Source organism: Oryx dammah, unplaced genomic scaffold (genome assembly GCF_014754425.2).
Source record: "Oryx dammah isolate SB20612 unplaced genomic scaffold, SCBI_Odam_1.1 HiC_scaffold_2, whole genome shotgun sequence".
NCBI lineage: Eukaryota > Metazoa > Chordata > Mammalia > Artiodactyla > Bovidae > Oryx > Oryx dammah.
The window spans coordinates 849,113-861,250 of record NW_024070186.1 but is presented as its reverse complement, the minus strand read 5'-3'; the positions used below and the strand labels follow the sequence as shown (position 1 = coordinate 861,250).

The window sequence follows — 12,138 nt, the reverse complement described above, 5'->3', positions numbered from 1 at the left end:
TTTCAAAGACATGTTGCAGAAATAGTTTACGGAATAGTTAGCCTTGATGAGGTTTTGGCCTGAAGCGCTGTGATTTACTAATACATCTTCAAAGAGTCTGGAACGACTGAGCGTGCCCGCGCTCCCTGCGGCATGTGGGATCTTAGTTCCCCGAGCAGGGATCAAACCCTGGGCCCGCTCTAGTGGAAGCACGGAGTCTTAACTGCTGGGTCTGCAGGGAAGTCCTGCTGGGCAGCATAGACGCTTGAGACGGACCTGCTCCCGTGCTTTCTGCAGCGACCCCAGTTCTGCCACTTCCGCAGCCATACAGCAGGCAGCGCCTTCTCTTAGTCAACATGTTGTCAGTCGTAAGAAAGATGGTGGTGCCCTACAACCGATTTTTGTTAGTGGAAGGTGGAACATCGTGGGCCCTGGTAAAGACGGCCTGCAGTGCAGGAGACCCCGGTTCAATTTCTGGGTCGGGAAGATCCGCTGGAGAAGGGGTAGGCTCCCCACTCCAGTGTTCCTGGCCTTCCCTGGTGGCTCAGCTGGTGAAGAGTCTGCCTTCGATGCAGGACCCCTGGGGCGGGAAGGTGCCCTGGAGGAGGGCACTGCAGCTCACTCCAGAATTCTTGCCTGGAGAATCTTATGGACAGAGGAGCCCGGTGGGCTGTAGTCCTCGGGGTCACAGAGAGTCAGACATGACTAAGCGACTAAGCACAGTAGAGGTTAAACAACTCAAACACCATTTCTACTAAAGAATATGATTCCAAATTCATAAATGATAGATAACTAAAATTGAGAATAGTTGGTTGTATTATTCTGTAGGCAAACTTCATATATTTCAGGGTTATAAATATGCCTTTTTCTCCATACTTGCTAAACGCACACTTTCCAATTGTAAGAAATTTCTTCCATTCCAAAAGTTTTTGATAAAACTTCATAAATAGAGTAGTGGGAGGAGAAGGATGTCTCTTTTTTGCACTCTTTTTTTCAATCCTGATTGTGTCAAGATGTTTGCAGAATTTGAATGAGAAACCTTTTAAACTGTAAGTCTAAGCTGAGATGCATCAGATTCTCAGTATCTTTTAAAATGCTTTAATGTATTTTGAGTAGCCTATAAAAATGAAGTGGTGTGATTTATTTTCTGATTTTGGAGATAACCATTACACTGCTGACCTTTGCAACAGCACCACTAATGCTTCCTATACTGCACATACTTCAAATGGAAAAATATTTTCCTTCTTGAGTTTTCACAGCCTTCACTCCTAGAGCTGGCTTCTCTCTGAAACAAAGTCAGAATTTCATTTCTATAACGTGATAGAAGAAGACTTATTTGGATAAAAACTGAGATATTCTTCCATGGCTTTTGGTAATGTGTTATTATAGCAAATATTTGGGAAAAAAATCATACTGGACTCTGTCCCGTTCTATCGCAAATACAAGTGCTTATCAACTTTGAGACTCTAAGTCTGTAACGGCCCCTAAGTCTCTCTTTTCCTCACCCACATCAGCTCTGATGAGAAGCCCAGCAGTTGTTACTTCCTTCTTCTTCTCTGAATTTTATGGCACAATCTACCTTTGGAACTAGTTCCAAAAGCCAAAGAATGAAGCAAAGGAGGCAGGCCAAGTCAGGGGCTGAGTGGAGCATAGACACGGTGGCAGATGGGCAGGAAAGAACCGTCGGGAAGGAGGGACACAAATCCCCCTCACATCCTGGGTTTCTGAAGTGCCCAGGTGGGTGGAGAGGGACTATTAAGCGGAAGTAGAAGCTTGTGTTGTAAACGCCTGCCAAGGAGAGACGCAAGACAGAAGCAGCGTTCGTATTAAGGGAGCAGGAGTGCCTGGCCTCCAGAGAGTCACCGCGAAAGAGCCCGTGGTCCTGACTGCTCGGAATCTTTCTTGGATCCCCAGGTACTTTAGGGATCCCTGAACGTGTCATCTTAATTTGCTCTTCCCTCAATGCCTGAAAGAAAAACACACTGCAACCTGCAAGGGACATACACGCCAGAGCTTCTCACTCTTCATTCAGTGGAAACTTCCATTTTAAGTTTCCATTACCTGGCGTGTAATTCTCATTAACTGAGGTCAAAGCGAGGTGTGCAACTATCTGGTCATGGACTGTCAGATTTCCCCACGCCCTATTGTTGGGCCTCCTTTTGTCTCCTCACAATAAAGGGAATTGTTCATCAATTTGGACTGCTTTTAAAGTGGAGTGCTTTTGCAGTTATAAAAACTCCAGCTATTCTTCTGCGTTTAATCAGCTGCACAGTGAACATTGCTTTTCTCCTCCCATGACTTGAATAATAACTGTTAAGTAACTGTTTTTCATTTTGCCATCTTAACAAGGGCAAGCCAGTGTCAGAATAAACCCATGTCTATCGAGCTTGTGAGATTTGGGTTCCCAACTGGAAGCTTCACCAACAACCATAATGCAAGTAGTCAGTACAATCTGGTCGTATTTTGAAAGATGTGTTAACAGCTATTTACAACCAAATTCGATCATATAGCTTTATCCTTTCTAGAAAAAATGGTACTTTTGCTGTTATTAGAAGAATTTCAGGTATTCTTTACATATTCTTTACATAATGACTGTCTTCTCAAAACTAAAAGTATATGGAATGTCCCCACCACAGTAGGAACCTAGCTGTATTTGGTGTTTATAATGTATGTAGGATTCTACTTGCAACTTTGGATGTTTCTAGGTGACATTTTAGGTAATGATCTTTTTACTCTTCATGAACAAAAGTCTAGATTACTCACATATTAACATGGATGACTACACTCTGCATTTCCCTGTTGCTTATAACAAAGATCCTTGCCCAGTTTTCATTTATACATCTCTATTTTTTTTGCATTACCAGCTTCTAAATGTCTCTTGTAAGATCTAGAATCATGATATGTGTTTCTAAATAATTCTCCCTGTTCCTTATTTCTAATGTTGTGTTTCTCCCTTCTCTCCTTTTTGTCTTTATCCACAGAATGTTTTTGTAGACAAATCAGCATTTCCGGAGTATAAAGTTTCTGATGCAAAGAAGTCCAAATTCATACTTTTGCATTTTAGCACTTTCAAAGCCGGCTGGGACTGGCTTATTCTATTGGCGACGTTCTATGTTGCCGTGACGGTTCCTTACAACGTCTGCTTCCTTGGCAACGATGACCTGTCGACGACTCGGAGCACAACAGTCAGTGACATTGCAGTGGAGATTCTTTTTATTATAGGTAAGAACCAATGGCTGTTTTCCTAGATTTGCATAGGGGAAGGCAGATGTGTTCCAGATTTTTGTACCATGAATTTGAGCTAAGATCCATTTGCATGGGCATAACTCAGCCTCTGATGCAAATTTTGGAGAAGCACATATTTGGGTTTCTGAAAATTACCTTTTCCAGCTTTCTCGTGGTTCCTTTTTGCAGAGGTCTACACTGATGTTTTTCGTTTCTATCCTTATTTCATCCAAAGCAAGCTGAAAAAGATGGGATGGCTGTTCTGTTCTGTGCTCTCAGCACCTGTGATGGTCTTACCTGCACAGGGTCAGAGATGAGGCTTGGCAAGCACACATCAGTGGTGTCCTGGTAATGGTCCATCCTGGGCATGTTCCCTCAAGCCCGTCTGTGCCTTTCGGGAAGCTGATGGTGGTTGCCACAGGTGGCCTAGTTGCAGAAGCAACGGATTACATAACCTTCCTAGTCAATCATCAGAAGCACCGAGTATCTGACTTTACCTAAAGGAGAGGCCCTGAGGGATGTTTGCTAAGAATGTTTATCTCTAGAGTCTGGGAATCTCAGCTGAAGCTGCGTCTGCTCCGTGCTTCTCGGCCTTCGCTTAGTTTTCTGTCCCTTAAAGTTCCATCTTGTGTAGACCACAGCCAAGCTCTTGCTTGAGTATTCTAGATCATTGTGAAGGCTCAGACTGATCCCCTGTGGAGTTTCTGAGCACCGTTAGCGACCCGACTCCTGCGTTTCTACCTGGTCATGGTGATGTAGGGTAACACCCTTTCTGTAAAGATGAGAGAACTGAAAATGTTTTCAAGCAGTAGGTGAACAAGGGACTGAAAAAAATGGACCCTAAAAGTTCAAAGAAAAAGAAATGAGTAAGTGAAGCAAGTCAAAAGCTTGTTTCAATGGTTGTGGTACATTTTTCTCTGTGGAACTGGTGCAGTTTGGGGTTCTCCAATGGAATGTCAGCATGAGTTTGCTCTGCAAGAGTTTTATGCCCTTGGTGTGATTTTGGCATCACAATTAACATGCACTTCCCAGGCATACCCCTCAGACCCCAGCTCCCACCCCAAAGGTGATGGCCACAGTATGTTTGGACCACTAGGTGGCAATGTTGTCTAGTTAGGTATCTTGGTAAGGCTAATAATTTAAATAAATTTATCTTTTTTTTAACCTAAACTATTGTTTATTGGAGAAGTAAAATCGTAGAGGAATATTAAATCACTGTTAAATGGCAAATAACATTCTAGTTTGAAGTAGAATTGTACAAGGTGTGTTTCAAGATGGCTGTGTAGGAAAAGTCTGAATTCACCTGCTCCCATGGAAACAGCAATTCCACAGCTGCATAGGGAACAATTTCCTCGAAAACAGAGCAGAAAACTAGCTGAACAGCTCCTTCATTAAAAAAAAAAAAAAGGATAAAAAGCCCACATCAAGAAGGTAGATGAGGCAGAGATATGGTCTCTCCCAAACCACACTGCTTGGGTGGCAGCCTGCACCTGGAAGCCCAGCAAGCACATGAAGCTTCTTCCTGAAGAGTGAAGGGCTCGTGTTCACCCACAACAAGCACGTGGAGCTACTTCCTCAAGAGTGAAGGGCTCGTGTTCAGCACCAGGACCCCAGTTCTTGAGACCTCACCTGAGAGACAAGCCCCTCAAACATCGGACTTTGAAAGTCAAAGGGGCTTGCATCTGGAAGACTCAAATGGCTGTAGGGAACAGAAATGCCACTCTTAAAGGCTTTGCAGACCTAGACACCCTGGGACTGAGTGTTCAAGCACTAGTTTGAAAAGTGCCTAGAACACATATGCAGGAGCTCTGTTAGCCAACCGAATGTGTCTGCTGAAGGCACAGAGGCCGGGGACCTCCAGGGGCTGAGTGGCCTGAGGGCCCCACTGTTGTGCTCCTGCTAGCTAGTGCTAATGGGTGTGCCCCGCTCCTGCAGTTGGCCACGGCCCCATTAAAGTCACTAGTGCATGCTCCACGATTGTCTGGTGGCCAGGGGAACTGGTGTCTCTGGGCCCCATGGGACTAAAACAACCTGAGAGGCAGCTCTTGGCAGGCCGTGACCCCTAAGGCATGGCACAGCACAGACTGAAACGCACTCCAGATCTTCCTGCGAAAAATATCCATCTGCCTGTCTAGAGCTTCGACCTGAAGGGCAGGCTTCAGGTTTACTAAACATCTATGGACTAAAGAGGGATTCCTTCTTTGTGTTCTTCCTTGGCTGTGCTAGAGCTCGTTAGCACTTCCCAGTGACGAGCTTAAAGATCATCTAAAGCCCTGATTTTTGCAACTGTCACCAGAGGAATACCACCAAATTGCCTCTTCTAGAGGTCAGCAGAGTTTACAGCTGAATGTCTGAGGATGATGTATATTTTCATACTTTTAAAGCTTCTGCCTGAGGATCTGACTCCCAATCAGCCTGAAACTAGGTGCTGAGATCCTCTCTTAGGAACATTGACACTTCGCACACTTAACAAATGAGATCTATCAAGAGAAAATCAAGACGCAGGGCAAGGTTGAGCAATAAGCTTCATCCCCTACACAAGGTCTCTCCGTCTGGACTGGAAGAGTTAGCTGTGCTGACTAATGCATAGAAACAAATAGAATCAGGCGGAATGAAAAAACAGAGGAATATGTTCCAAACAAAAGAATAGGAAAAACACCCAGGGGGGTGGGGAAAAAACCCTTAATTAAGTAAAAATAATAATTGATTAGGTAAAGAGTTCAAAGGAATGTCATAAAGCTGCTCACCAAACTCAGAAAGGAATGGATGAACACAGCGAGAATTTCAGCAAAGAGATGAAAGTATAAGGCATCACAGAGCTGAAGAATACGATAACTGAACTGGAAAATATACTGGAGGAATTCAACGGTGGACTAATTGAAGCAGGAGAAAGAATCAGTGATCTGGAGACAGGGCAGCAGAACTCACTCAAAGAGAACAGCAAAAAGAAAAAAGAATGCCAAAAAGTGAAGATAGCTTCCTACGGGACAACTTCAAGCAAAATAATATTTGCATTACAGAGTCCAGAAAGAGAGGAAGAGAAAAAGGGGTAGAAAACTTATTTGAAGAGATGATGGCTCAAAGCTTTACTAAGCTGGGGAAGGAAATAGACATCCAGAATCAGATCCAGAGACTTCCAAAAAGGGAACCCCAACAGAGCCACACCAAGACACGTTATAATTAGAATGTCATAACTTAGAGAGAATCTTAAAAGCAGCAAGCGGAAAACAAATTATTGTGCACAGGGACAGCCCCATAAGACTATCAGGTTTTTCAGTAGAAGCTTTGCAGATCAGAAGAGTGTGGCAAGATATATTCAAAGTGCTGGAAGAGAAAAACTTCCAAAGAAGAATAATCTATCCATCAAGACTGTCATTCAGAATCAAAGGAAAGATGGTCTCCAGACATGCAAAAGCTAAAGTTCATACCACTAAAATGGTCTTACAGGAAGTATAAAGGGACTTCTAAGAGTATTAATTAGTAATAAAATTATGTGAAAGTAAAAATTCTATCAGTAAAGGTAAATATATAGTAAAGGTATTTCTTAGTGATTTATAAAGCATCTACTACTGCGGGCAGGAATCCCTCAGAAGAAATGGAGTAGCCATCATGGTAAACAAAAGAGTCCGAAATGCAGTACTTGGATGCAATCTCAAAAACGACAGAATGATCTCTGTTCGTCTCCAAGGCAAACCATTCAATATCATGGTAATTCAAGTCTATGCCCCAACCAGTAACGCTGAAGAAGCTGAAGTTGAATGGTTTTATGAAGACCTACAAGACCTTTTAGAGCTAACACCCAAAAAAGATATCCTTTTCATTATAGGGGACTGGAATGCAAAAGTAGGAAGTCAAGAAACACCTGGAGTAACAGGCAAATTTGGCCTTGGAATGTGGAATGAAGCAGGGCAAAGACTAATAGAGTTTTGCCAAGAAAATGCACTGGTCATAGCAAACATCTTTTTCCAACAACACAAGAGAAGACTCTACACATGGACATCATCAGATGGTCAACACCGAAATCAGATTGATTACATTCTCTGCAGCCAAAGATGGAGCAGCTCTATACAGTCAACAAAAACAAGACCAGGAGCTGATTGTGGCTCAGATCATGAACTCCTTATTGCCAAATTCAGACTCAAATTGAAGAAAATAGGGAAAACCACTAGACCATTCAGACATGACCTAAATCAAATCCCTTATGATTATACAGTGGAAGTGAGAAATAGATTTAAGGGTCTAGATCTGATAGATAGAGTGCCTGATGAACTATGGAATGAGGTTCGTGACATTGTACAGGAGACAGGGATCAAGACCATCCCCATGGAAAACAAATGCAAAAAAGCAAAATGGCTGTCTGGGGAGGCCTTACAAATAGCTGTGAAAAGAAGAGATGCGAAAAGCAAAGGAGAAAAGGAAAGATATAAGCATCTGAATGCAGAGTTCCAAAGAATAGCAAGAAAGATAAGAAAGCCTTCTTCAGGATCAATGCAAATAAATAGAGGAAAAGAACAGAATGGGAAAGACTAGAGATCTCTTCAAGAAAATTAGAGATAGCAAGGGAACATTTCATGCAAAGATGGGCTCGAGAAAGGACAGAAATGGTCTGGACCTAACAGAAGCAGAAGATATTAAGAAGAGGTGGCAAGAATACACAGAAGAACTGTACAAAAAAGATCTTCACAACCCAGATAATCATGATGATGTGATCACTAATCTAGAGCCAGACATCTTGGAATGTGAAGTCAAGTGGGCCTTAGAAAGCATCACTATGAACAAAGCTAGTGGAGGTGATGGAATTCCACTAGAGTTATTTCAAATCCTGAAAGATGATGCTGTGAAAGTGCTGCACTCAATATGCCAGCAAATTTGGAAAACTCAGCAGTGGCCACAGGACTGGAAAAGGTCAGTTTTCATTCCAATCCCAAAGAAAGGCAATGCCAAAGAATGCTCAAACTACCACACAATTGCACTCATCTCTCATGCTAGTAAAGTAATGCTCAAAACTCTTCAAGCCAGGCTTCAGCAATACGTGAACCGTGAACTCCCTGATGTTCAAGCTGGTTTTAAAAAAGGCAGAGGAACCAGACATCAAATTGCCAACATCCGCTGGATCATGGAAAAAGCAAGAGAGTTCCAGAAAAACATCTATTTCTGCTTTATTGACTATGGCAAAGCCTTTGACTGTGTGGGTCACAATAAACTGTGGAAAATTCTGAGAGAGATGGGAATACCAGACCACCTGACCTGCCTCTTGAGAAATCTGTATGCAGGTCAGGAAGCAACAGTTAGAACTGGACATGGAACAACAGACTGGTTCCAAATAGGAAAAGGAGTACGTCAAGGCTGTATATTGTCACCCTGCCTATTTAACTTATATGCAGAGTTCAGTTCAGTTCAGTTGCTAAGTCGTGTCCGACTCTTTGCGACCCCATGAATCACAGAACGCCAGGCCTCCCTGTCCATCACCAACTCCCAGAGTTCATCCAGACTCACATCCATTGAGTCCGTGATGCCATCCAGCCATCTCATCCTGGGTCGTCCCCTTCTCCTCCTGCCCCCAGTCCCTCCCAGCATCAGAGTGTTTTCCAATGAGTCAGCTCTTCGCATGAGGTGGCCAAAGTACTGGAATTTCAGCTTTAGCATCATTCCTTCCAAAGAAATCCCAGGGTTGATCTTCAGAATGGACTGGTTGGATCTCCTTGCAGTCCAAGGGACTCTCAAGAGTCTTCTCCAACACCACAGTTCAAAAGCATCAATTCTTCGGCACTCAGCCTTCTTCACAGTCCAACTCTCACATCCATACATGACCACAGGAAAAACCATAGCCTTGACTAGACGGACCTTTGTTAGCAAAGTAATGTCTCTGCCTTTTAATATGGTATCTAGGTTGGTCATAACTTTCCTTCCAAGGAGTAAGCATCTTTTAATTTCATGGCTGCAGTCACCATCTGTAGTGATTCTGGAGCCCAGAAAAATAAAGTCTGACACTGTTTCCACTGCTTCCCCATCTATTTGCCATGAAGTGATGGGACTGGATGCCATGATCTTCGTTTTCTGAATGTTGAGCTTTAAGCCAACTTTTTCGCTCTCCTCTTTCACTTTGATCAAGAGGCTTTTTAGTTCCTCTTCAGTTTCTGCCATAAGGGTGGTAAATATTAATCATATGGGAATAAAAACAGACACATAGATTAATGGAACAAAACTGAGAGCCCAGAAATAAACTCACACATATATGATCAATTAATTTTCAATAAAGAAGGTAAGAATATTCAATGGAGAAATGACAGTATCTTCAATAAATGGTATTAGGAAAATGGGACAGCTACCTGCAAAAGAATAAAAATAGGTTACTATCTTATACCATGCACAAAAATTAACTCAAGTTGACTAAAAGCTTGAATGTACGACTTGAAACCATACAACTCCGAGGGAAAAACCATGGACAGTAAACTCCTTGACTTCAGTCTTGGTGAGGATTTTTTGGATCAGGCACCAAAGGCAAGGGCAACAAGAGCAAGAGTTTATGAGTAGGACTACATCAAACAAAAAAATTTGTGCACAGTGAAGGGAACCATCAAAAAATAAATATAAAAAGGCCATCTAATGAATGGAAGAAGGCATTTGCAAATCATATTTTTGTAGGAGGTTAATATTCTAAAATACACAGAGAATTCATTCCAACTCAATAATAGAAAAACAATCTAATTAAAAATAGAGTACAGGATATGAACAGACTTTTTTTTCAAAGACATACAGATGACCAACATCACTAATTATTGGGAAAATGCAAATCAAAACCACACTTGTTAAAATGACTCTTGTCAAAAAGACAAGAATAGCAAGTGTTGGTGAGGATGTGGAGAAAAGGGAACCTCACATACTGTCGGTGGGAATGTAAGTTAGTGCAGCCCCTGTGGAAAACAGTCTGGATCTGCTTCAAAAAGTTAAATTGAAATAGAACTTCTGTGGAGTGAAGTGAAAGTCGCTCAGTCGTGTCCGACTCTGTGACCCCGTGGACTAAGGCCTGTCAGGCTCCTCCGTCTCTGGAATTGTCCAAGCGAGAATGGAGTGGGTTGCCATGCCCTCCTCCAGGGGATCTTCCCAACCCAGGGATCAAACCACGTCTCCTGAGTCTCCTGCATTGCAGGCAGATTCTTTACCTCTGAGCCACTGGGAGAGAAGCCTGATACGTATCTGGAGAAACAGAGGAGACTAATTCAGAAAGGTGTCTGTTCCTGTGTTCACTGCAGCATTGTCTACAATATCCCAGACGCGGAAGTAACCTAAGCTTCCATGGATGGACCAATGGATGTGAAAAGGTGCTGCCTCTGTATGTATGGGTTTCACATCTGCAATTTCAACCAACTGTGGATCAAAAACATTCGAGAAAAAAAAATTTTCTTAGAAATTTCCATAAAGCAGAATTTGAATTTGTCATACACCAGCAACCATTTACATCACATTTACATTGTATTTACAGTGATTAGTCTTTACATAGCTTTTACATTATATTATGTATAGTACTTAATCTAGAGATGATTTAAAGTCTATGGGAGCATATGTGTAGGTTATACACAAATAATGTGCCATTTTTTATGAAATAGGAGAATCCACAGATTTTAGTATCCTGGAGGTCCAGAAACCAATCAATTCCTTACAGATACCGAGTGAAGTCAAAGTCACTCAGTCGTGTCCGACTCTTTGTGACCCCACGGACTGTATAGTGTGTGGGATTCTCCAGGCCAGAATACTGGAGTGGTTAGCCTTTCCTTCTCCAGGGGATCCCCCCAACCCAGGAATCGAACCCAGGTCTCCCGCATTGCAAGCAGATTCATTACCAGCTAAGCCACCAGGGAAGCCCAAGAATACTGGAGTGGGCAACCCATCCCTTCTCCAGGGATACCAAGGGGAAACCATATACAGAGTAAAATACTATTCACCCATCAAAAAATGATGAAATATTGCCATTTGCAAAAACGTGGATGGACCTTGAGGGTATTGCTCTACAGAAAACCAAACCAATAGAGAACAGATTGGTGGTTGCCATAGACCACTGGCCCCAACCTTTTTGGTGCCTGGACTAGTTTCCTGGAAGAAAACTTTCCATGGATGGGCAGGGGGATGGTGCGGGGGGTAATGTGAGCCATGTGGAGCGGCAGATGGGGCTTTGCCCAGTCAGCCGGTGCTCACCTCCTGCTGTGTGGTCTGGCTCCTAACATGCTGCAGGCAGGGAAGAGTCCACGGGCTTGGGGCTGCGGACCCCTGCTTGAGAACGGGGGTGTTGGGAGGCGGGCAAAATATGTGAACAGGGCCAAAAGGTGCATACTTTCAGTTATAAAATTTAAAAGTCACAGGGATATAATGCATAGCATGGTGACTACAGTCAATAATAGTCTATTGTATGTTTGAAAGGTGCTGAGAGAGTAAATCTTAAAATCTCTCATCACAAGGAAAAAAAATTATGGGACTTTGTACCGAGGACTGATGGTAACTAGACCTATTGTGATCATTTCACAGTATATACAAACATCCAATCATTATATTGTAGTCCTGAGACTAATACAACGTTATATGTCAATTTTACCTCAATTAAAAAACAAAAGAAAAAAATGAAGATTGTAGACAAATGGGGTATGTCCATATGCCAGTCCATTAGTTTTATATCCTTTTAGTTTGCTAATCTTTGATGCTTTCTGCCACCCACCCAAGAAAAATGTGAATCAGGACTAAAAAGTCTCCTCACAATCACGTCAAAGTGCTCATGAACTTGGGCAATCATTCAACATATCTAAGCCTGAGTATTTGCTTAATGAATATTTATTACAGCTATTTTTCAACTCTGTTATAGTGACAAGGCTGTACCTTGAACTTTATTTCCCTCTCTTCCTGGTTCTTAGATATTGGGCATCTCTAGGCTTGGAAGCCATTTCT

The 12,138-nt window shown here is 42.6% G+C and overlaps 1 protein-coding gene across 1 annotated transcript in view; it reads left to right on the top strand.

Annotated features, from left to right (window-relative positions):
* The window catches only part of KCNH8 (potassium voltage-gated channel subfamily H member 8), a 476,728-nt gene that overhangs the window by 256,450 nt on the left and 208,140 nt on the right, over positions 1-12,138 (top strand). Inside the window, exon 5 of the mRNA XM_040263440.1 lies at positions 2,961-3,201. Coding sequence (XP_040119374.1) covers positions 2,961-3,201 — 241 coding nt within the window. The remainder of the gene's footprint in view (positions 1-2,960; positions 3,202-12,138) is intronic.